General features: G+C 51.6%; 2 protein-coding genes across 2 annotated transcripts in view; both read right to left on the reverse strand.

Annotated features, from left to right (window-relative positions):
• AGBL4 (AGBL carboxypeptidase 4) overlaps positions 1-5,715 on the reverse strand; it is a 183,697-nt gene extending 177,982 nt beyond the window's left edge. The window contains exons 1-2 of the mRNA XM_087866308.1: positions 5,610-5,715; positions 4,316-4,552 (exon numbers count right to left, since the gene is read on the reverse strand). Coding sequence (XP_087722434.1) covers positions 4,316-4,552; positions 5,610-5,715 — 343 coding nt within the window. The remainder of the gene's footprint in view (positions 1-4,315; positions 4,553-5,609) is intronic.
• Positions 5,716-20,041: 14,326 nt separating this feature from the next.
• BEND5 (BEN domain containing 5) overlaps positions 20,042-26,107 on the reverse strand; it is a 47,589-nt gene continuing 41,523 nt past the window's right edge. The window contains exon 6 of the mRNA XM_045799580.2: positions 20,042-20,577. Within this exon, the coding sequence (XP_045655536.1) occupies positions 20,420-20,577 (158 nt within the window). The 3' untranslated portion in view covers positions 20,042-20,419. The remainder of the gene's footprint in view (positions 20,578-26,107) is intronic.

Below are 26,107 nucleotides of genomic sequence, written 5' to 3' on the forward strand. Positions count from 1 at the left end.
AGATGCTGCATGTTGGAGGTGAGACTGGCTCAGACCTTCAGTGACATCACAGCAAACTAACAAAGTGCTCTTGATGGCCTCCCATGTCTCTGGGAGTCTGTCAGTCTCCATGTGTGAGTCTGTGGCTGCCAGTGTCCCTGGCCTTACCAGCGAAGCCATTAACCTTTGGTGTTGAAGGCAGCTCGTCTGTTCACAGTTAAGAAGACAAGCACTAGGCATGGTGATGTCAGAAAGGCCTCATTTGACACCTTGTCTGTCACCACTAATTAACAGGTTCAGAAGCACGGGGATGGACTTTTCCAGGCAAGTACCACCCTTCCCGCTACCCCTGGGGGCAGGTGCTCGGGGTGACCACCTGGACCTGGCATGACACCCGCTCCCCAGCTCCCCCAGCACCAAAGCAAGTGTGCCCTTGCCCAGGGTTTTGCGGCCCTCTGCCCCTGGCCCCCCTCTCCGGCCCCTCCTTGCCCTTGTGTCCCCACCACTTCTGAGTACTGTTTCCTCTTGCCCGGATTCCTGAAGCAGCCTCCTAACGACCTCCCTTCCTTAAGTACATCCTTTTCCGGGCCTTCCCATGGAAGCCAGAGTAAACTTTCTGAAATGCAAACTGGATGGCACGACTCCTTGCTGGAACCCTCTCCATGGCTCCCCAAAGGCCCTTGGGATGTGGCCTCTGCCTTGGTCTCCAGCCTCACCTTCCTGGACTGTGTCTCACCCGCCCCCCACTCCACTCCCAGCACTCTTGCTCCAGCTCAGCTTCCACCTCTGCGGCCCCCTTGGCTGGTGCTTTCTGTCCCCCACTTCCCTCTGAGTCCTAAGGGCTCACGGCTACCTCCAGTTCCCTTCTCCCCAGAAGGGCTCCCCTCTTCCCCGCAAGTCTACAGGAGCTCCAGCTTGCATAAGCTTTCCATACATATTCCTTCCAGCTTTCATTCGACAGACCTGTGCTGGCATGTGCCAGGCACCGTGAGGGTCAAACCACCCCCATCGTCGCCTCCAATCCTCCAAGTGCCCTGGGAGCTGGAGGAGGTCTCAGGACCCGGCCTTTTCCCAACATTCCAGTCCCACTGTTTGCTGCTTTCTGTCCCCATGGTAAGACCCTGAGCACCCCTTTTGCCCTGGCTGGGGCTCAGTTTCCACCTTAGCAAAATGAGGTCCTCATCCCTACATCTGAAGGGCAATCTGTGAGTTAATATTAGTAGTAGTAGTAATAGTAATAGTACTAGTAATAATAATAATGCAGAGCACTAAATACAGGCCGGAGTCTGTTCAGAGTGCTTTACACATAAATCAATTCCTTCCCCCTGCTCGGCTGGTCTGGGAGGCTAAGGGACTTGCTCAGCATCAGGCCTGGACCCGGGAAGCGCCCAGTAGCTACTGGCATCATCGGGACAGTCACATCTGGCCTGAAGGAGGCATGTGAGACAGGAATATGCCAGACACGTTCTGGGGCCGGCAAGCAGACGAGCCTGGCTGGAGCTCAGGGCCCGTGTTTAATAAAAGATTAATGAAATTGTCAAATTGACCTTGTCAGTGTCTGCTCAATCCAATTACGTGGCTGTGGCCCCCATGAATGGGGTTAAAACAGAAGTGCACGTGAGAGACATCAGGACGGCCGCCCCGGTAGACAGGCTTCCTGGGAAACCCCGCAGGGAAGAGGTGCCTGCAGCCCGGCCCGGTTGTCTCTGCCCTCATTCCCCGGCCCCGAGAACTGCTGGCTACTTGCGGGGCACAGTGTCCCCTTACTCAGGAGAAACTGCAGCTGTGCATCCACTCGCCACAGATAAAGTGCTTGGCACCCCTGACTGATGCCCACGCTGTGCGAAGCCATGCTGTGCTGGGCACGGGGCCTCATGGAAGGAAGACACAGTCGCTGTCCTCGAGAAGTCCTTGGTCTGGCGAGTGGGAAAGACACAGAAGCAAATAGAATTCAAGTGAGAGCAGGGCCCAGGGAAAGCATTCGGGAAGGTTCCTGGAAAAGATAGCACCTGAGGTGAGGAGTGGCCCAGGAGCTGACCCGGAGGAGAAAGATGTGAAGGGTCCCTTCCCCTGGGGACAGCCAGGCTTGAGGCAGGGGGACAGGGAGGGATCTATAAGGTGCTGGGGGCAGGGGCTCCAACAGAGAATAGAAACAGGAGTTTGTTCACAGTGGAAAGGGCTGGGGGCTGGGCCGGTAGAAGGGCCACTTGGGTGCCCATGGAGGTCATAAGATGGGGGCATGGTGAGCTTCCTCCAGGGCAGTTTTCTAAGGAATGAGCCCCAACAGTGCTCTGTGCGTGGGGAAGCTCAGCCCTCTCTGGAAGGGTCTGGCAGAGCCTGGATGGAGGGCACATCTGAGGAATCTATGGCACCAGCTGCCGCTTGACTGACCTCAAGGTTCTGAGGAAGCCCCTGAGGGGGAGGCGAGGCACAGGGCCCCTCCCCCACACCCTGCCTCTGCTGGCAGCCCTTGGTCCTGGGTCTGCGGCCCTGCCCCCCACCTCCTGCTCACCTGTGGCATTTCCTGGCTTCTTCCCCTGAGCAGCCCTTTTCAGTTTTCTAAACCTGCTCAATCCCTTCAACAGCTAGAGCTTCACAGTGACGCCACAAGAAAGACAGCACCCTTGTTCCCATCTTACAGCTGATAAAACTGAGGTTAAGAGAGACCAGATGCCTCTCCTGAGTCTGGTTCATAATGGAGAAGAGACTCATGCCTACTCGTTCAGAACGAAAAACGAAAATCCTATGCTCATGCTGTTCCCTACGGTTATTTTGAAGGGAATGGGGACTAAAGCAGGACGTCTTGGTGTGAGCAGTCAGGAGACACGGGCAGATTCTCAGTGGCCCCTCACCAGACAGGCCAGCATCTGTCTTAACTTCAAAAGGCAATCCTGCCAGCTGCTTCTCTGGGGCTCAGCAGGGACCCCCAAACATGAGACCCGTATTTGGATGTTGCTTTCAAACCCTGTGATTCATGATCTGCCAGAGATCCAATTAGAACAAGTATTTGTCCACGGCCCTGCCTCAGTGCCCCGAGGGAGGTGAGGTCCCTGTCCCCTCCCAGTGAGTGACATCACTGCCCACCCACTCAGCCAAACCAGAAATGGCGGGGGGGGGGGGCCGGGCATCGCTGAGTCCGACTCTTCTCCCCGCTCTGTCCAAACAGCAAGTCACCGCGGCTTCACCCCAAACACGTGCTTCTTCTGATCTGCCCCACCCCTTCATTCCCGCACTCCTGCTTTGCCCTGGCCCCACATTTCTTGCCGGGGCCGTTCAACCAGCTTCCGGACTGCTCCCCCCTCAGTTCTTACCCTCACCTGTTCATCGTCTACAATTCCACCACAGTGGTCCTTCTGAAGCACCAGTCTGACTAGTCCCTCCCAGGCTTAACACCCGTCCCTGTGGCCACGTCAGAGCATCGTCCAGCCCGTTAGCCCAGGTGATGAGGGAACGGAAGGCAAACTGAGGACAAAGCAGAAGCTGACACTCTGCAACCCCCCCCCCCATGGGATGTATGTGACATTCCTCACGCACTCCTGCTGCCCTAAGGACGAAGAAACAGTCCTTACTACCTACAGCCCATTGACAAGTCCTTGAAACAGGCATGGTGACATTCCTCTAGGAACTCAGCTGCCTCGATGTTCATACTTTGCTAAGGGCAAAAGGCAGTCCTAGCCCGACCCCCTGCCCTCCACCAAGATCCTGTAAGTCTACTTTAATGTATAAAAATTCCTTTGGAAACTTCCTTTATCTCTAACCCCCGAGATACGTATTGGCAATCATCCCCAAGCATGTGGCCCAGCGACATACATCTGGAGGGTCTCATGACTCAGGTTTTATTCGACGGTAATAAACGACGCTTTCCCAACAGTAGCCAGCCCCCTCAAGGTCCTGGAGACCTTGCTTCCAAAACTCCTTAGAGACTTCCGCTATCCCTAGCCCCCCCCCACTTGAGGGTATATAATGGGCCACCCCTCACAACGGGGGCAGCAGCTCTTTCTGCCCACGGGTCCTGTCGCCGCGCTTTAATAAACCACCATTTCGCACCAAAGACGCCCCAAGAATTCTTTCTTGGTCGTCGGCTCCGGACCCCACCCCAGTGAACCTCACGCATATTCCCCAACTTCATCACAGGGCCTGCCACCCCGCAGCCTTGTCACTCAGCAGGTCGCACTCGGACCCCGCACTCCACACCCCACTCCGAACCTCTCAACGCGCCGAGCAAACGCCGAGCTTTTCCGGTTGTTCAGTGTCCACTCACCCATCTGTTTACCCAACTTTCGAGCCCCCATTATATGCGAGGCTCGCTTCTGGTCATCGTGCTTACAAGACATACCTCGCAGCCCGCGGCGGGGACCCGCCAACGTCCCAGTAACCGTTTGAGGACGGACGGAAGTGGAGCCATGGCGGAGGCCTGGAGCGCGCCCGCCTGGGGGGCAGCCTGAGCGCTCCTGCCCTGGGCCTGGCCCCACAAGGCCAGCCCTGCTCCCGAGGGAGCCGGCGGAGAGCTGGAGGAAGCGGGGGCAGCCGTGCGGACACTGGCGGGGGTGGGGCTGGTTTATGGCCCGCAGGCCTTACGTCACCCGGCCCCTCGGCTCCTAGCGCCTTTCGCCGTCCTCAGGCCCTGAGGTTCCCGCCTGAAGCTCGTTCTCACCTGAGAAGCGGCCGCGCGGGCACCTCCCCCAGGGCACTCAGGGAAAGCGCTTCAGTCCTTCCTTTGTGCCCCTGCAACGCCCCGCACAGCTTCGGCCCGGCGCTGCAACGCAGAACCGCCCAGGTTTTCCACCACCACCCAACCCCCCCTCCGTTCATTCACTCATTCGTTCACAGCTTGAACACACGCTGCTCCAACAGCCCCCGGGGGCGGCCCGGGCTGTGCCTTCAGGTGCCTCCCCCCCTCTGCCCCGCGCCTGGGAGGCGGGGCGGGGCTCTGTGGGCTGCACCTCGTTATCCCGCGCCAGCGCCGGCGAGGCACCTGGCCCGGAAGGGCTTTGGGTGAGTATTTGCTGAGCGAATAAACATTTGAGATCATTTTATTGAAATACTTCAGAGTAAATTTGGAGACAGGCATTCCTCTACTCAAGAGTAATTTAATAACCACAAATGTCTTTAACACGGTGGGGAGGCAAAAAAAGGTGTGCGTTTTCCGTTATTGCTGCTGTTAAAATAAATGGCATTTTTAATAAAGTGTCCCCATACAGCGTACAGAATGTGGCCACATGATGAAATAAATAAATATATGGTGAAATTATGCATTGCAAAGCAGACTTTTTCTGGTCTTTTGGTTATTAAATTTAATCACTTTTGAGCTGTGCCTCTACTTTTTCCTAGAGGCAGGTACGCTTTTGATTAAAATGTGGGCCCCAGAGCACTTTCACAGGGGAAGGCTGAGTACGTCCCCAGAGGAACCGTAGCAGAGCGAGCAAACGGGATGACGGGGCCAAGGCAGCAGCCACAATTTGCTTCTCGCTTGATGGACGTGTTTATCCCCAGACAGAGTGCACGGCAGTTGCAGGGCGTATGGAAATCTTGCAATTAAGGCAAAGTCTAATTAGAGACTGCATATTCAAAATACAAAGGGAGCTCCGAGTGGCAGCCACTCCGGTCGGCTCGGAGACGTGATTACCCACTCTCGTCCTTGCCTGAGCCCCCGTCCACTGAATCATGAGGAGGGGGGATGTACATCTCGCTGCCATACGTGGATTCTCTGATGGCAGCTCTGACTTCACGGTCCATGGGGACACCTCCGCCCAGGGAGGACAGCACAGGTTTGGGAATCCGCCAGTCCTGGATTTGTGGTCTGGTTCTGCTCCTTATTACGCCCCAGCCTCGGCATCCCTGCTTCCCTTAGGGCCACAGAAGGATCAAGCAAGGGCTTTGTGGGGACATAGTACAGAGGACGTGCAGCTCAGGAGCCTGCCCTGCATGGGGCCAGAGGGGAGAGCCTGGAGGGGGGGCTCTCACCACTACAGCGTTCTCTTGTGCCCACAGGGCCCACGAATGGGTTTCTTTTGGACTTTTCTCCTGTCAGTGCCTGACACCGCGCTGAGCAATCAATCTCATTGTCCACAGAGGTGAAAGCCTGGAACAGGCTGTTACCCCTCAATGCAAACAGTCCTGGGGAGCAGAGGCGGCGGGAGGGACTGATGGCAGAGCTTGCGATCCGGGCTCCTGGCCCAGAGCCAGCAATAGTTCCTGAGCTTGGAAGGGTCAAGAGATGAATTCAAAATTGTCTTTGCCTGGAGGAATTCGCCAGCTAGCCAGGCAGACAGACCAGAACAGAGCACAGGCGCGTGCGGCACCATTTACATCCCTACAACGTTTTACAGTTTAAAAAATGCTTTCTCCACTGATCCCTCGCTTCATCCTGCCACGAGCCTGTGAGGGCGGGGTTCACACTGGCCCCTAGGCCCTGGATCCCCAGGCCCAGGTCTGCTCTTCAGGCACACAGAAGGGGAGGTGTGTGTCGCAGACCCCCCGCGCCGGGCCCCCCAGGCATGCTATATCGGAACCCCTCTGCTTTCTGCTCTTTCTCTTCAGATCCCCCTTTTGTCTTTTTGTGTGAAATAGTGACAATGTTGCAGACACCTCTTTTGTACCCCTGCCCATCCCACCCCGGAGTGGGACGACCCCAGAGGCCATGCCTCTCTCCCTCCCGCGTCCTCACACTCCGACTGCGTGGCTCCGCGTCCCTTAGCGGCCTGTGCTGGCGGCTTGCATGTTGGATGGATTCACCTACGTCGACTCAAACTCTGTTTCCTTCCACTGCCTGCTTTTCTGACTCCACATCATGCTTTGGGGATTTAGTTATGCGGATACACGCATCTCTAGTTGGTTGCTGGCTGTATGATATTTCGCTCTAGGAAGAAAGTCAGTGCTCACGTATGCACATGTACAGTTATCCTGCTGTGGGACGTTTGCCTCCATCTTTCCACCATCCCTGCTACTGCAGGGAGGGGAAACTTATGACACGGCTATACCCCAACCCCAACCAGGGGGAGACGAGCCCTCCTCTAACTCTGTCCTAGAGGGCAGGTCTGGCACCCAGCCCACTAGCAGTCAGTGTGATTACTAGAAGGCACTGAGGCCCTGATGAAACAACAGTGGGCTTGGTCTCGGAAAGACCTGGATTTCAATCCTGAAGCTTTCACTTATCAGATCTGTGACAGTGTGCAAAAAAGCTAACCTCTCTGGGCTGCGGTGTCCTCATCAGGAGAAATAAAGACAGTAACGCCAATTCTGAAATACTCTTGTTGTGATGATCTCAATGCGTAATGTCTTCAGTGTGGATCCTGACCTACAGGAGGAGCTCAGCAAAGCTACTGGAAAGATCTCCTGGCCCTGGGCAGGGGAAAGGGGTGGGGGACGCATCACGTGCTCTTGTTGGCTGCCCTTCTCACACTGAGTAAGGAAGTCCGGATCAAAAGCTCAGTCTTAGATGAATGGATAAAGATGTGGTATATGTATACAAAAGAATATTACTCAGCTATCAAAAAGAATGAAATTTGTCATTTGCAATGATGTGGACTGAGCTAGAGAATATAAGGCTAAGTGAAATAAGCCAGTCCGAGAAAGACAAATACCATATGATCTCACTCATGTGGACTTTAAGAAAGAAAACAGAGGGACATACAGGATGTGGGGAAAAGAGAAAAAAGGAGAGAGGGAAACAAACCATAGGGACTCTTAGAGAACAAGCTGAGGGTTGATGGAGCGAAGTGGGTGGGGGATGGGTTAAGTGGGTGATGGGTATTAAGGAGGGCACTTGTTATGGTGAGCACTGGGTGTCGTATGTAAGTGATGAATCACTGAATTCTACTCCAGAAACCAATATTGCACTGTATCTTAACTAAGTAAAATCTAAATTAAAAAAAGTGACCAACCCACCCAAAAAACCCAAAAGATCAATCTTAAAGACAAAAAAAAAAAAAGAAAAGAAAAGAAGCCAACTTATAATAATAGTTTAAAACCTAGGAGAGCCCAACCCACCTTCAAATCTGGCCATAGTCTCTATTCCCTCTGTGCCTTTAACGGGCAACACTGGAAATCTCCAGGTGTGTGGGGCACTCAGTCTTGGACCAGGCTCCCTGAAGGGCAGCCCCACCCTACAAAGCCCCACCTACCCCCCTGGGTCCTGAGGAAGGCAGCACCAGGCTGGGCTACGAAGGGTTAAATCTCTCCCTTCCCCAAGAGATTGGAGCCAATGAGGCTTTCTGCTTAAATGGCCTATAACCACCTCCCAAAGCTCCTTCTCAGAAAAGTGCCAAGTCAGCAAAATGAAAATAATTTAAAGAGCCATTGGAAAGAGGAACTGCGGCCTCCCTCCTTCTACCCACAATGATAGCTTCTCAGTAGTGAGTGGCTCTCATTTTTCATATCCAGGGCCAAGGGCTTTGCACCGTTTGGGGAAAGAATATGTCACAGGCTGAAATCTGCTCCCTCACGGGAGGAGGGGCAGGGGGAGCAGGAGGACTGCAGGTCACGGGCACTGTAACCGGACTGCAGGTCCCGGGCGCTGTAACCGAGGAAACGGGCTTGTAATGAGCAGTGAAGAAGCCGCGGCGATCTAATGCGCAGTGGAATGAATATAGACAATACTATCGGACACGTGATAAATACTGCTACACCCGGATATCGCGTATAAATGCTTCAAAGTAACACACTGTACCCCTTAAACTCCCACGATGCTACATGTCAAATTTATTCGAGAAAAAAATCAACAGGGGAAACGAAGGCTTCCAGAAGCAGGCGGAGCGCGCCATCCCTGCTGCCTGCTTCGTGGGGCCGAGGGCCGGGCAGCCCGTTAGTGAGCGCCGTGTGCCCAGACTTCGCACAACAGCCCTGACACAGTGCTGATGGTATTCTTTCCACGTAGCTAATAAATCTGAGGACCCAGAAGGTTCAGTCGCTTGTCCAAGGTCATGTTACTCAACAGTGGTGGAGGGAAGCTTCAAACCTGCGCTGGCCTCACACTGATGCTGTTTCCACGGCGTCGGGGAGCGGGTGCTCAGGGAGACCTGACACAGTCAAACCCAGGCCTGCAGTCGGCCCCCTCCCTGGACACGGTTCATCTCCCCCTTGGGGGCTGTTGCCTCTGCAGGGGCAGAGTCCCGACCAGGAGGGCCTGCCCTGAGCGGCCCAGAGCACGGGGGCTGTGTGAAGGAGGGGCTGCTCTGGACACAGGTGCCCGGGCCCGTCCCACCTGGACCACTGCACAATGGTGCTCGCAGCTTGGTTCCCACGTGGCGTGCCAACAGTCAGGGAGGAGGGACAGTGGACATCTGCTCCTCAACATCGCTCACCTGGGTTATTCCAAAAACCTCCTGGCCTCCTGTCTCTCCCCAGGCCGCCCACCGCACCGATGCTGGCCTGATTTTTCAGCAGCTGTCTGTGGTCTTCAGGGGCCAGCACCTCAGCCTGGGGCCAAGGCCCTCCACGGTCTCACCCCTACACCCCTCTCCTGCCTCCTCTCTCAATACCAACTTCACCTCCCCTCCTTGAAACGTCTATCCTCTCCCACCTCCTGCCCCCTGCTCACAATGACCGCGAACGTTTACATAGCACTGTGTGTCCGGGGCAGCTCTAAGCTTTATAGACACGCACTGAGCGCTCACGGGAGCCTGAGACCTCCATTTTACGAGGAGGAAACTAAGGCCCAGACCAGTTACCGAACTTACTCCAGGTCACGTGGATTGGGGGGGCGGGCGCAGGGGAGCCTGCCTCAGCCCCAGGCAGTGTGAGGTCAGACTCCTCACACTTCACCACTGCCAGATCCGTTCCTTCTTTCTTGACTTGGCAGTGCCCTGTCCTGGGGGAACACAGCCAGGGAGGTCTCAGGACATTCTCTTGAAGGGCTTTCCTGATTCCCCAAAGCCTTAAACCTCCCGGCGGAGGGAACTGCTGGTTTGGCATAGCCTTTGGTCATCAGAGGCCGGGATTTCATCTGTGCCCGGCCCTGTGCTGGGCTCAGGGACTCAGGGAGGAACACATGGTGGCCCCTGTGAGTGCTCACAGTCCAGCAAGAAAGATGGAGGCACCATGACTGACAGTCCAGGCTGACAGACGAGCAGAGGCACAAGGCAATTTAAAACAGAGCTGACACACGACTGGTCTCAGAAAACCATTTCGGTGGGGTCACTGTGCTCCAAAACCAGGGAAAGGTGTACGTAAGGGTGGGGTCGGGGCAGGCATAGTATGAACAAATCCCCACAGCCCCTCTGGCTGGGTCTGCAGCTCAGACCCTAAAGCCCCCGGAATTTTCTCGGCATGAAAATCCCATGTCTGCTGAGCTCTGGACAGGGCTGCAGATGGCCGTGAGTGAGAACTGCCGAGGAATTAATGGCAGGGAACCAAGGACAGTGCTGCAGAGAAAGCTAGCCTGGCATTTGTTCCTGTATCGCTTCTCTGACAGCTGCTACCATGAGTTCAGGGGTGACCAGGGTGATTGCTGGCAATCTGGGCTCACTAAAAGTTTCTGGATAAATTTCAGGGGCCCATTCCAGGGGGCAAGGAGGATCCCTTGTCCAGATTCTTCCCACAGAAGACTCTGTGTGGGAGTGGCCCAGGCCCCGGACATTTATTACCTCCTTCTTCCCATAACACTACTGGCCTCTTCAGGAACACCCGTGGCCTGCCCCTAGGCAGGAGCTAAGGGACAGGCCTGTCCTTCCCGCACTGGGATTGAGTCGCAATGACTCCAGGGTTTGTCTCTGCTCCATTCCTCCTCCTCCAACTTTGGGGTCCTTGCTTTAGTTCAGATCTGGATTGGGGCCACAGCCTCCTACTGAGTCTTTGACTTTTGCATTTATTTATTCAATAATTTTTTCATGAGTGTGTACTATGTGCCAGGTGCTCAGACTCCATCAGCGAACAAAATAGAAACCAAGATGCTGAAGTGGATGGTGGATGTAATTATGATAGAATTTGAGAATTATTCAGATACAAGAACAGAGAGAGAAAATCCACAACTCAAATATAGGTACTTGTCAGTAATTCTGGTTATTGTTTGGGGCGGGAGGGTGTTGGTGCAGAGGGAGGATGTGGGGGTCTGGCTCTTTTTTTGTTTTATTTCATGTCCCTGACACCTGGAAATGGACACAGCAAATGACTGAAACAGGGAGGATTTGCCCTACTGATTTCTTGAAATAGTCCCTCTTCCAATCTACCGCCTCGTCATCCAATCTACCATCACCCCTGGAAGGCAGATGGAAAATCCCATTTTCCACATGACAAAGTGAGTCTCAAAGTAGTGAGACTAAGCACTTGGCTGCAGAGTCGGCTGCGAGGCCCAGGCCCTCTGTCCATCCTTCTTGCTCTCTAACCACAGCTTCTCCTGGTTGTAGCACATTGGTATGAAAACACCAAGATGTAATTACATGCCACTTAACATAATTACAATATGGAAAAGTACCTTTGTTGAGATCAGTGATTCTCCAAGTGTGGTCCCTAGACCAGCAGCTCCGGCATCACCCTGAGACTAGATGGAAATGTCAATTCCTGAGCCTCGCACCAAGACCTGATGAATGGGAACTCTGGGGCAGGACCTGTGCTCTGGGTTTCAACAAGCCCTGTGGGAAATTCTGAAGCAGGCTGAAGTTTTAGAACCACTGGTAGAGAGGAGAGAGCATTGGATCTTGCCTCGGGAGACTTGGGTTTAAGTTCCATCCATTAACTATGTAACTCAGGAAATTCAAATTACCCTTCTTTATAGCCTGGTTCCTTACCCTCAAAATAGAGACACATCAGAGAACTGCTATGAGGACTCACAAGCAGTAATATCTGTCTTTTATATTATTAGCCAATGTAATAATAATAAAGCCATTCATTCATTCACACATTCATTCATCCAACGAGCACCTAGGCTCCTGGACCCAGGCCCCCCAGGCTGGGCGTGACCATTTTGCTATCTTTTTAGAAACCCCTGGGCTGAGACACAGGCTGATGGTCTACAGCATACAGACAATCCCTCATTAGATAAAGCTGGTTCTCTAAGTTTTACTGTGCAAAGGTGGGGGCTGTGACTGTGACCGCGACGACAGGTGCACGCCGCGCCAGGGACCCGAGGTGCTACGCCAGCAAAAGGACGCGGATTTAGCCAGGACCCATTCAGGGCCAGGGTCTTGCTCACACACTTTCACTGGGGATTTCACCGAATCCTTAGAGCAAATCCTCAGAGGCCGAGTTTTCGGGGCTGTACTACACGGGTGAAGAGAGGCAGAGAGAGCGCGCTTGCCAGGGCTCCGAGCCGTCAGCATGCCCGGCGTCGATACCACCCCATCTGAGGACAGGACGCATCAGGGCAAGGATCCCTTGGCTCCCACACGCCGTCCGGGTGCCGGCAGCCGAGCGCCTCCGGGGCCCGCTTTTGCGTCAGGAGCTGGCTAGCGTGCTTCCTCATGTTGTCCTCCCAACAACACTACAGAGTGAGAACCACTGTTGTCGTGTTTCTGCTGTGGAAACAGAAGCTCAGGAACCCATGGGACTCATGGAGCAGGAGAGGGGCCGTGGATTCAAACCCAGGACCGCCTGGCTCCCAGCGCCGCTGCCCCCACCCCTGGCCTCCCGGAGGGACCGGAGGGACGGTGCCGGCGGGAGCAGCGCTTCACCACCACCTCTTTCAAATGCCCATCTTTTATGAAGTCTCCTGTTTCATTTTCTTCATGAAAATGCTTCTTCTCTGCTAGGATCCTGCTGGTTGCTATAAACAGTGTCTTCAAGTTAAAAATCCACCCTTCCTCCTCTCCTCCACTCCCTTCCTCTCATCTGAGAGTAAAACTGAGGCTCTGGGCAGACGGGACATACTTAATGTCCCTCACTTCCCACCACTGGGATCCCTCCAGCTCCCATGGCAAGGGTCCTGCAGGGCTGCCTACCCCGTGCTGACCACCTCAGCGCCTTGGGCCCTCTGCTCAGACCTCACCATCTCAACGAGCCTCCCCCGGCACCCCCACCGATAGGCCAGCCTTCTCCCCGCCGCACACGGTCTCCCTGACTCTGCACTGCTTTTCTTTTTCTCAGGGCATTCACTACCTTCTGCCATTTTCTAATTTATTATGTTTACTGTTTATCTTCCTCGTTCCACGTCTGCTAGAGTTTAAGCCCTTTGTGCATTTAGACCGGTGACTGACACATAGTGGGCACCCAATAAATACTTGTTGAATGCCTGAATGAATTCCATCATTACTCATAGGAGAAACTTCTGGATACAGATGGTGAGGCTAGAATACGGACTCTCTCTCCCCTTTACCTCATGAAACAGTAAATGCCCACATCCTCAGGTGTCAGATCAGATGGGGCTGAAAGAGTGTATTCTGGAGCAGTGGAAAGAACACAGCGTTCGGAGCCACACTGGAGGTGTGACTCCCTGCTTGGACCTGACCAGCAGTGCCTGTCAGAGTGCTGGGCACAGCCTAGACATTCAGCACATGTAAAATGAAAGGGGGGAGGGATGGACTGACACACATATGGTCAACTGACAGTCATTGTCATCCTTCAGGTGGAAACTCAAATGCCACATCTCAGAGCCATTGCATGATCTCACTAGATGGAGTTGTAGCTACTAGAATAACCCAGCTCAGAAAAGGCTAATTGGTGATGAGAAGAGGGTCTTTAGTGGAGGACCACATGGCTCTTTGCTTTTCACTGAACTAAGCATTATTATTGATAATTTGGTTAGGACACAAAAGATCATATGTATACACTGTAAAACTGGGAGAAAGGGCATATCATAGAATCAAATTCCACAAGGATCTCACATACCCAAATGCATGCCCAGACAATTTGCCTAGAAAGGAGTTTAAAAAGTACATTTACATAGAGAGTTAATTCATCCTGCATCTTTAAAAATTCCAAAAACACATGCATGTCTACCCTGCTTGAGACATGGCTGAACCTTTTGGGAAGCAATACAACAACACACGGAAGGGACTATAAAATGTTCTTGCCCTTTAACCCAATTAGCTCAGTCCCGGGAATTTAAGAAACAAACAACCATAAACGATCATGGCAGCATTATCTCTAATAGCAAGACACTAGAGACAACAAAATGCACACGAGAGATAAGAAGGTAATCACAAACCAATACCGGGAAGGGCATTAAAATGACAGCTGTGCAAATCGGGCAGCAGAGGGGGAAAATATCGGCCACATGATGATGGACAAGCAAGGCAGGGTCACGGGAGACTGGCCAACCACCGGGAACAAAGAGGTGCTGCCCATGGACAGACAGGAGGGCCTCCCAGGGGTGACGTGCAGTTGGGCTCGGTTCTTGGGATTATGGCTGGATTTTCTTTTTTGGCTTTGGCTTTCCTCAAATTCTGTTTTGTATTTTAAACACAAATGGAAAAGAAGATCTCAACCAGCTGGAATGTTGGGCTGAAATCAATAAGATGAAATGGAAGAGGGATAAATGCAAAATCCTGTATTTCATCTAAGAAATATATCTAAGAGCACACATTTGAAGGGCACCTGGGTGGCTCAGTCGGTTAAGCTTCTGCCTTCGGCTCAGGTCATGATCTCAGGGTCCTGGGATCAAGCCCCGTGTCGGGCTCTCTGCTCAGTGGGGAGTCTGCTTGTCCCTCTGCCCCTCCCCCTGCTTGTACTCTCTCTCTTTCAAATAAATAAATAAAATCTTGAAAAAAAAAAAAGAACACACACTTGAATGGGGGTGTGTGTGAATAAGAGCTGCTGAAAGGAAAAGGGGAAGGAAAAAGGGAACAAACAGAAGGACCCTACTAAAGCCTGGAACCGGGACGGCATCGTGGTAGGCCAGTATGACCCCCACAACAACTGCATAAAGGACAAGGTGGGGGACATTATAAACTTGACCAATGTCCTCTAATCTAACAAAGACTGAAGTCGGAATCTGAATTTTGTGTCAGTTTCTCTGCTCCAAGACCTATGCTCCTCTTGTAACACTGGGGACTACAGGGACGAGTACTGTGTTAGTGAGAAGGAGCGAGCAGAGGAAAGGCTGGCGGCCGTACACTCCACGGGAGACAGTGCTACCGCAGGACAGGCTGGTACAGGGTTAGGCCCCTTGACACATGCCAGCGGCAGAGGAGACAGCCTGCTCTAGTGTGTGCCCCTCGGACCCTTCCTAAAGCACCCGTCCAGCCTTGAACCCTATCTTTTAGGGACACGACCATAGAAGAGTAGCCAGGACGGTCGGAAGTCTTAGGATTAACTGAGAGATGCTGGATGCCTTGCTGCTTTACTCCCATGATGTTCTGTAGCCCTCGAAACACCCTGGCAGGTAGCTATTAGGCCCCCATTTTACAGAGGAGATAGCTGAAGCTAAGAGAGGTTCAGCACTTGCTCAAGGTCACGTGCTAGGAAGTGGTGGGCAGAATTCGAACACAGGGCTAAGTCCAGAAGCCCCACTCTTTCCCGTGTAGCCTCCCTCATGTGAAAATGGTAAAGCGGAATTTGAACTACTTATTAGTTGGTGAAGAGACATGATTGCCCCCTTCAACTCAGCAAAGGGCTGTGAGGAGAAGCGCTCTGTGTCACTTCAGAGGAGAGAATCTCAATGACCTTAGAAGCCTCAGGGAAATAGATTTTTAGCTCAACAGAAGAACGTCTCAGTGACAGTAATAACTGGATGGACTCTTGGGTAGGAAGATGACTCTCCCATCCCTGGAGGTATTCAAGCACGGTCTAGAAAGGCATTTGCTTATAGTGGATGGGTGATCTGGGTAGAGGACCTCCAAGTTCGCTTTTGACCCGTAAGTTCCACGAGCCTAACGAAGCCGTTTGGCACAAACTGATCAATCCCTTCGAAAGTAGTGATGAAAGTATCTGTTGACATGTCTACTTGCAGACATAAAAGTAAAAATTAGGTAAACACATTTGTCCAGAGAAAACTAAACACAGAAAATGAAATGGATTCTGCTGGAAATGCTTACAGGTTAAGCCTTTATTTTCTGAAAACAAGAAACCAAACTCTGGGGAAATGTGCAATCTCAGAAATAATCAAAGAAAATATAATGAGGTACTAGTTTTCACCTAGTAAGTTGGCAAAATAATTTAAAACATGGTCACACTCATTATATGTATCAAGAATGTTAAAAAAAATGTCATTCCTTTTGACTCAGGTAAAACAACCTTAAGAAAATGATAGAAAATATAAAGGGAAAAAAACTATGCACACAAAAATCTTCCCCTGAGTTTTGTGTATAAACAACCTAAAAGACAAGGAAGGGCAAATGGGCAGCTGGGTGGTGGGGCTGGGGCTGAAGCTGGCAGGGGAGCCGGAAGGCGGGGAGGAGTCGGCTTGGTGTGGCGGGGAGAGCCCATGAGCACCGAGTGCTATGGGATAAGCATAAGCAGTCCGGAGGGCCGAACGCAGGTGTGAAAGCCAAGGCCACCGTGTAAGGGTTCAGAGCAGGTTGGAGACTGGGCCGGGGGACCCAGGAGAGAACTTGAATGGGTGTGGGGAGAGAAGAGGAGAGGAATGTCAGCTCTCACCCTGCGGCCCTTTATCCACTCTGGCCTGGCGCTTTCATTACATTCTCAGTCTTTCTAACAACCCCACAATGGGACGTTAGTTCCTCCATTTTGCAAATGAAGCAGCTGGTGTTCAGAAAGAGGACTTAACTCAGGTCAGGTGAGGCAGTCAGGGTGAGAGTTGAGAACTGAACTTGAATGCGGTGACCTCCAGACTCAGGCTCCCGCTACCTCCCTCGCTGGGCCCGTGTGCAGCAGAGCCGTTCAGGAGCTGGCAGCCCTCCGCCTTAGCCCCACAGCCCAGCAGATGGCTTACTCCACTACAGCTTGACGTCCGTCCACTTGGTGGGTGTTGGAAAGGATGGCTACGTTTCACGGAGCAGCAGGGAAACATGATAAATGGAGAGGGAAGGATGCAAACCTGATCATATGCTATGATCACAGGGATGCAAAATACATACTCAGGCCTTGAAGAAGAGACTACATGACACATCGCCATGCTTGCAGTAGCCCATTTTGGAATGTTTTCCCCTATTTTTCCAAAAATTTCTGTGCAGTGGCTTTTATTTGTTTATAACTACAAAAGCAAGTCATAATTTGAAATGCATCCAAGAAGTCCATGAGCACAGAACGGTCACTCACACACGTTCCTCTGCCAGAAAATAAAAACAAGCCACATCTTTCAGGTTCATCTGGTAACCGAGAAACCTGTTGCCAGGACTTCTGAAGACAGTGCCCAAACCCCATCCATCCAGGCTCTGCCAACTCTGTCCTGACTCTCCTTCCTCCACGACTCCCTGGCCTGTCCCACGGATTGAAAGAAAGAACCTAAGTATGAAAGCGAGGGGATGCTCGCTCAGGCCTAAACGGAAAGTCACTTTCTGCGTTGTGTCCAACTGAACGGCACTGGGTGATGAGGAAAGATGACTGAGCAAGCTTTGGGGCGGAGCCTCAGCCATTTAAAAGGAAATGTGTTCTGTTCCAGGTATCCTCGGGCACTTGAGAAGGAGCATGTCTTTTTATGTAGGAAACACTCTTGGTCCTTCATTAAAGCAGGTCTTCTAATGACTTCTACTGGACTGATACTATTCAAGACAGGCGCTTGTGTTCAAATACACATTCCCAGCCCATCTCAAACCTACTGACTCAAGCTCACAAAGCCATGGCCCACAAGTTTGTATTTTAAGCCTCAGCAAACTCTTAACACTGGACACGTTTGTAAACTCTTTACTACACACAATGAATCTGAGTTTTGTGTATGTATTTGAAGGTCATAAAACTGTGAAACCTTTTAAATGGTACTATAGTTCCTTCAAATGGCTTGATTAATGAGACTGATTTCCCCCGATTACTGAGGTTGGGTCTCTCTAAATATACCTTGAAATGACAATCCTAGAGTCTCAGCCCAGGCCTTTAACGTCCACGCAGCTTTCAGGGAAGAGGTAAGAGGGCGGGTTTTGCACAGACCTGGATTCTGACCTGGCTCCACTGCTGACAAATCTGAGACCTTGACCGACACATTATTTAACCTCTTCTGAGCCCATTTCTTCATTTGTGCAGGTATACGAAGGACGGCCTTGCCCCGTGTCACAGTAACAGGGCACTAGGCACACAAGAGGCTCAAAGCCACTCAGTTAACTAGGGTATGAAGCTCTCCCGACTCCCCATCAGAATTGGCTCTATGTCCTTCCTTGTCACATCCCCTTTTGACTTTACTCTGCCTTACAAGCTAAAAGTTACTAACATCTGTGTGGCTCTTTGAGATTTCCAGAGTCCTTTTCCCAGATATTACCTGCAATGCTCCCCACAACAACCCTGAGTCAGGGAGCATTCTCTCCACTTCAGTTTTATTTGTTTACTTATTTATTTATTTAAAAGATCTTATTTATTTATTTGAGAGAGAGAGGCAGCGAGAGAGGGAACACAAGCAGGGGGAGTGGGAGAGGGAGAAGCAGGCTCCCCGCTGAGCAGGGAGCCCGATGCGGGGCTCGATCCCGGGACCCTGGGATCATGCCCTGAGCCGAAGGCAGACGCCTAACAACCGAGCCACCCAGGCAACGCCACTATCTCCACTTTAAAAGAAATGAGCCCCAGAGAGGCCAAAGGACCTTGCCAGAAGAAAAGTCAGGATTTGAACACAGACCCCAGAATTTTTCACACCCTGTTCCTTCCCTACTACAGGCAATGTACATTTCACAAAGCACTCTCACATCTCTCACAGCGTTTTAAAATATATTTCCCCCACTAACCTAAAAGCACCTATAAAGCGGGTATCATATGGTAATAGTTTTTGAAGGGAAACGCACACAGCTTCTGGGTGTCTGCGTCTTCACCATGGTTAGGGAGAAAAGGGGATGAGCTCGAGAGGAACGCACACTTTTCCCCAGTCTCTTATACACTCCGCACTATTCATGCCCACGCCATTGAAATGAACCCATTTTAATAGCATAAATTTATCGAACACTGCTACCAAGTGTCACGAACTTTACTCATGGAACGAGCTAAACTGTGTTAAACACTTAGAAAAGTCCTGACATATGTTATCTGTTTTTATTATTTAATTATTCAAACAGCCTGTGAGGTAGACATTATTTTCCTCATTATACTGATAAGGATTCTGAGAAGTTAAGCAGTCAGCCCAAGATCGCATTGCTGGTTTGTGGAAAGTTGGGGGAATGCCATAAAAGGAAATTCACATCTACACACCCTATTATCAAGCATACAGTATTTCACCTTACAAAGGATTCTTTTATTTACTAAAATAAAGTTCCTCAAAGAGGCAGCCACCTCCCCTACTTATCCCAGTGACCCTGACCTTTTGCTTACAGACCTTCAATGGTCTCGTGGATAAAAGCATTAGAGAAACCAGAGGCCAAAGTTTTCCAACAATGCCTAAAAGCCAATAACCAGAAATGAAGAAAATAACAATTGGCAACATTTATTGAACACTTTATATATAGGTAAAGAATTCTTATAGCAACTCTTCAAGGTAGATATCATCTCCTTTTTACGGAACAGAAAACGGAAACTCAAGAGGTTAGGTTAAGCCCAAAGCAAGCAGGGGAGACAGGCTTGGAACCCAGGCGCTCAGCCCCAAACCCCTGCCATTTCCAATACACCATGCTGACTTCACAGGCATTACAGAAAGTGCAAATCAACAGGAAGACCGACTGTGGTGTGCCAGATTGTGCGCCAGGCACCTTAGCGAAGCAGTTGCTGAATGAGATAAAAATTATGTAACTTGAAAGATCATCTGAGATATAAAAGGATAAACGAACTGACACGAGGTGACGTTGCCCCCTACTTCCTGAGGGTAACGTTGGACCACATCTCACATTACCGCCCCCTACACCCTTTTACAGAGATGGATTCAATTTATCAAGGAAGCTGGATCTCAGATCATCTTGAGTGAGAAAGGTGTCTGGTCCTAGATCTGTCCTTTGAAGTAAGAGAAAGTAATTTGGTTTCGAGACAGCCCTTCAGATCTGCAGACAGCAACCACACCCCTTATGAATTTCCTTGCTTTCAGCCTGAATGTTCTGCCCCTCAAAGGACACTGGTCACCTCCACTGTACACTTGATATCCTTAAATAAATGAGGATAATGATTGTCTACATCAAAGAATTAATGAAGCTTTATTATAGAACAAAATAGAGGAACAGAGATAGAAGTCCTTGAATGGTAAAAATATTAGTTCAAGTTCTCAGTCAAGTGATAGGCAGCTCAGAGACACTTTATCCCCATCTGAAAAGACAGCGCTTTCCCCGTCCCCAGAATGACGCTGGCGCCAGGTTGCTGCCTGAGTCTCAGCAAATCCGTCTGACTTCTTTGGAATGGGGAGTCCGAGTTCAGGGCAAGCCGATGACCCTGGAAACCTGCTGGCTCCCTGCCCACATCCCACCATGCGCGGTGGGGTCTGATCTGGACAGCACCATCGCCCGCAAATCACAAGCCACGCAAGGAAAACGATAAGGCTTTATGAAAAATCCAAAGTTTATTGCAAATTGTATTTTGCTTCCCTTCGTTCTTCATTTTTACAGGATTTATTGATATCCATGATTTTTTCACAGATGTACTTGTTGACTTTGGAGAGTCTCTGTGCAATTTCAGTTTCATCCACAGTTTCTTGTGCTATTCTGTCATACAAACACTCTAGACGGGAAAAAAACAAGATGGCCGAGGATTAATGGTGGATTGGAGTACAGTATTTTAAGGGGGCAAAAAGAAAACGTGCCTCCTGACATACCTCCCAAATACCAATTCTCGTGTCTGGCATGGCTGTATTTTTAAATTTTCATCACAAGTGTACTTAGGAAAAAATAGATATAAACCATAAGTTTACACTTTGAAAATAACGATACAACACCCATGTGCCCACTACCCAGCTTAGTAAGATATTATCGGTCCTTTCGAAGCCCCTGGATGCCCCTCCCCAACCCACCGTCACCAGAGGGAAGCCCTCTGCTGAAGTTTTTCTTTTCATCTTATCACATATGTATACATTCTTAAATAGCCTATTGTTTACTCTTCCCTGTTTTTCAACTGTTTCACAAGGGCATCCACACCTTCTATATATCGTTCTGACTTTCTGTTTTTCACTCAACATTACGGTTTCGTGATTTAGCCGAGCGAAGTGTGCAGCTGCCGCTCGCTCACTTCCGCTGACGGGTACCACTCTCTTGAAAGGGCTATTCCCACATTGGCTGAGCCATTTTGCTGTCAATGGATACTTGGGTTGTTTCCAGTGTTCTGCAACGACCAACACACGGACAACACCCCCGGCGTGTGTCTCGTGAGAGCACGTGCAGGAAATTCTCCGGCGGCCTCCGTGAACTGCCGAAGGCTAGGCTGTGTGCATACCCGACCTCACTAGGTGAGGCCTGGGGAACCGCTTCCCGAGGGCTGATTGGCGCTCCTACCAGGAGAGCACTCAAGTCCTGGTTGCCCGTATCTTCAAAAGCACTTGACAGTGTCAGGATATTAAGGTTTTGACAGCCTGGTGGGTGTGAAGTGGCATCTCATTGTGGTGATTACTAATGAGGCTGAGGACGGCCACTCTTATGGAGTCTGACATTTGCAATGTGATGAGGCCAACAGCGAGCCCCAGACAAGGTCTCACAAGGAGCCTGACCTCAGCCCGCTTCCTAGCCTGGGGGCCTGAGGCAAATCATTGCCCCAGATTCCTCACCTCATAACCAAGGACAACAAACCACAGGTTCTCCTTTTTAAGGCTGCGTGAAGCACGCGAGATAAACATTTTGCAAGCTTTCTTCAAACCATAAGGAACCTCTGTGGGGTTGTTACGAGTATTTTATGTAGCTACAACTGTTTGTTGCCAGGGCCTAGCAGAGAGCTTGCGGAGGGGCAAGGTTAAACGAATATATGTTAAGTGAATGAGTGAATATTTTTCCAGGGAAACCCGGGGGACTTGAGGGGACTAGAGGTGTGCATGGGGAATGTACCACTGGGGTACATGATCATGGGCAAGAATTTTAACTTCTTTGAACCTGTGCTTCCTGACCTATAAGACAGGAAAGATGACCCACTCTTAAGGAATTGCTATGGAGGGTAAACAAAATCTTGTCTACCAGGCCAGCCCACAGTAGGTAGTCCTATTGGAGATGCAGAATGTCAGCACTCCAAGGGACTGCAGGGCCTACGACGTGCTCATCCCTCCACTGGCAAGAGAGAAGGCAGAGGAAGGAGGTGAATATAGGCAGAGTCCGCTGCTGCTGCCCCCAATGCCGAGCCCTTCCTGGGCGTGCGGTCAGCCTGCTTCCTGGTGCCGTCCACGCTGCAGGGCATGTGCCATAGGCGTTCTGTGTCCGGGGCACCCTCCCCTCCCCACTGAGAAGGGGTTTGCACAGAGAAGACTTTGAAAGCTTTCGGTTGACCTCCACTGTTCCCTGACCACTCTCAAGCCCGCTCATCTCCACTTTATCTTGTCTTGGCCTTTCCACAGGGACTGAGACAAGAAGGTAGGAGCCCCATTTCTCTCCAGTCCTGCCTTCTGCTGGGTCCACCTGTAATTCCCTCCCACAGATCAGTGTCTTCGATCATCTTGTCCCTGGCTCCAACCTTCAGCTGTCTAAAACCTTACTCATTCTTCCAGATTCAGCCTCCCTGGGACGTCTCAGACTGAACTGGGAGACCCCACTGTGCTGACAGCCTCTGTGCTCCCGCCAGCTCTCTCTCTCTCAAAGCACTGACTGCGGTCTCATAAAACTGTGACCAGTGTCTCCCCCGCAGACAGGAATGCCTGGACATTCCATCTCCAGCCCTGGGCCAGGAGGAGGCAGAGACTCACACTGAATCAAGTGAGGGAGGCAACCTGTGCTGAGAACCATTTCGAAGTTCAGGGGTTCGGATCTGGCTCTTGCCCTAAGTGCTGTGCAACCTCTAAGTGGGAAGCCCTCTGGGTCTCAGGTTTACCATCTGTGAAAGTAGGATGGCAAACCTCATAATCCAAGGAGATTCTTCCAGTGCCTAAATCTTTAGCCGTCTGGAAGGCAGTAGGTTGGGAAAGAGGCTGAGGAGAGAGAAAGGGATGGAGAAAGAGGGTGGATGCAATGGCCCTTGGAGCCCTGACAGGGGTCACAGAAGAGGCAGGAAGAGAAAGGGGTGAATGGAGAAAGGTTTACAAGAGTCCTCCCTGGAATCCCAACTGTTCTTGTGTCCTGGGGGCAAGAGCACTGCACGGCCCCTCAGGTTGATTAAAAGGCTTTGTTAGACTCTAGATATTAATCACCTGCACTTGCCGGGAATGTCTCCCTCTGCGAGGAAGCATTTGAGATTATTGCTTAATTAACAAGGTTTATAACAGCGCTAATGTGTCCTATTAAAAAAGTTATAAAAATTAACCAGAACTCAATGCTGCGGCTCATTTAGAAAACTCAGACACTCTGCAAAAGGTCATTTGACCTTAATAAGGTTTAACTGTCACTCTGGAGCTTATCATTAAAGCAAGACTCTCCTATAGCCCTCCTGTTTCCCGCGTTCTAAAACAGTGTCAGCGCTCACCCATCCCCCTGCCGTCCCGTAAGGAATGACTTTAAAATCAAAGAGATGAGAAAATCCTCATGAGCATCAAGGATTGTCATTTTTATACGGCAAACGAGACTAAATGTGGTAAAAATCAAATTAACACAAGCAGTCTCAATCCACAAAGAGCTTGCATGGGAAGGACCAGTCCAATGCGATCTGGAGGAGCTCAAAGAATTAGGCTAAAAATGGTGAGTGTATGGTGGGCTAGGGGACAGACTTGAAACCTGCCTGGTGGTAGAAACGAAAGAACCAATGCTGGCAAGACAAGAAACCTCTGGAGACAAGAAAGTCTGAAAGCCTAGTTCTGCCTGGCTCTGATCTAACCAGTTGTGTGGCCTTGGACAAGTCATTCTTCCTTTCCATTCACGCGCATGGGAAGCATTTCTGGGCTCTAAGGGGTTGTGGCTACAGCACGCCCCTGGGAGGCAAAGATACAGTAAAACGAGAATAGAGGTGGGCACGAAGGGCTCTGGGACACACAACCCAAGTGTCCACCCACCATGAGAGGTCAGAAAGGCTTCCTGAGGGAAGGTTCTCCTAGGCAGGTCTGGGTGGTTAGAAGCAGCTAGACAGGCAAAGCGGCACGGGCACAGGGCGGCTAGTATGACCTGTGGTCCGGGCACCAGGGATGGCGTTTACAAATTCCCTAACGAGGGAACAAGGCTTGCTCAGGGAGTACAATGGTTCATGAGGGCAAGAACTCTGGGGGCAGACCGCTGAGAAATAAAGCTGGAGCGCTGGCCAGGGGCCAGGTTCTAAAGGTACTTTCGTGATACGTTAAGAAGCTTACCTTTTAATAATGGGCGCCATGGACTGGCTGTGACGGGGTGGTGGTGACAGGATCATGTGTGGTTTCTGAAAGATCACTCTGGTTACATAATGGGGAGAGGAGTCTGGAAGCTGCTGGAGTCGTGTAGGGGGGAAATGATGGCCTGACTACGAAAGGTGCAGTGGGGCACGGAGAGAAGTGGGTGGTTTAAGACCTATCCGGGGGAAGAACAGACAGAACGAGGCACGCGGAGGAGGCAAGCGTGACGCATCTCTGGGCCCCTGGCCGGCGGTGCCCTTCCCCAAGACAGGGGAGACGGAGGGGCGCAAGGCCGTGGGGTGAGGAGAAAGGAGCGGGCAGGGAGGGGTGCAGCTGTGCCACATCACGCGGGCGTCTGAGAGGAGACGGCCAGCGGGCCCCGAACTCACGGCTCGGGACCTCAGCAGCGCGGACCACCGAGCCGGAGAGAGATTCGGGAGCGCCGTTCGCTGAGTCAGCAACTGTTTACGGAGCACTCGCTCCCTGCCCTGGACAGGACGCTCACCAAGCTTACATTCTAATGGGTGTGGGGGAGAGGTAATTAAGTACCCAGTAAGGAGCAGACAAGCAACGCCAAGCAGAGACGTTCTGTAGGGGCTGCTGACGTGCCGGAGAGCGACAGAAAGGCTCCCGCAGACTGGGCTGCTGGGGAAGGCCTTCCTGGATGGCCAGCAGGAGGCACGGTGTGCGGGGCAGACGCGAAGAAGAGGAAAGAGGCCCCTGTGGTTAGAGCACAGTGGGAAATGGGAGGGCAGAGGGGTCCCCAGAGGCCAGGTCACCAGCCATGAGCCAGGACAAGGAGTGTGGATTTCAGCCTGGGCCGTGGGTGCACAGAGCGCCGGGCGCACAGGGGGAAGTGAGATCAGCTGGGGGAAGCTCTGCGGAGCGAGAGAGAGGACGCTGTGGGGACAGAGGCCAGGACAGCCGAAGAGGAGCCCACAAAGGGGATGAGAAGCCAGGGAGGTGGGAGGCAACAGAACATGCAGGATGGTTTCTCAGAAAGGGAGGAGTGGTTGTGTCAGACAGTCTGGGGAGGAGGTGAAGCACGGGGAGTGGACTCGGAGAGGAGCAAGTCTGTGGGAAACGAGGCAAGAACAGACGAAGTCGAAGGCTGCGAGTGGACACCAGACAGCAGGGGCATTACAAGTGAACACAGGCAGTGAGTGCAGACAACCCTTTCAAGAAAGCTGGATGTGGAAAGGAAGGTGGTAGGCACGGCCTCTAGGGAGTGTTTTATTTGTTCTCATAAGTGAGGGGTCAAAGTCTATTTAAATGATGCTGGGTAGGAAGCGGGAGCACGGGAGCATAACTGGCGGAACGAGGTACTTAGGAAGGCAGGTGGGCTGGGATCCAGGTGGAGAGAATGGCCAGCCCCCAATAAGAGAAGGAAACTCCTCTTTTGGGCCATGAGGCAGAAGAATGGAGGGTACGGTTAAGCCTATAATGAAGTCTGCAGTTCAGAGCTGTGGGAGTTCCTTTTCTCTATGAAGGAAGAGGCAAGGCCATCTTGTGAGAAAGACGGAGGTGTGGACTATCATACTAAGAAAAGCAGAGAAGGTTTAAAAAGGGCTTGGGAAATGGAGGAGTGAATCAGTGAGGAAAACCTGGGGCGGGCGGGGGGGGGGGTTGGCAGGGGGTGCTGAAGACCTGAGTCTGGGATGGCCCCACGGCACACAGCTGAGCGGTGCTGTAGACGGTTCTGTGGCACTGGGGGCCAGGTTAGCGGCACAGGACATCATCTGAATGGGGTTTAAGGAACAGTCAAAATGTCTCTGTGGGCCACTGGGTAGCCAGGACAAGGACAGCGATCCTGGCTTTACAGATGGAGAC

This window comes from Ursus americanus, chromosome 12 (assembly GCF_024610735.1).
Source record: "Ursus americanus isolate L20-20 chromosome 12, mUrsAme1.1.p, whole genome shotgun sequence".
Taxonomy (NCBI): domain Eukaryota; kingdom Metazoa; phylum Chordata; class Mammalia; order Carnivora; family Ursidae; genus Ursus; species Ursus americanus.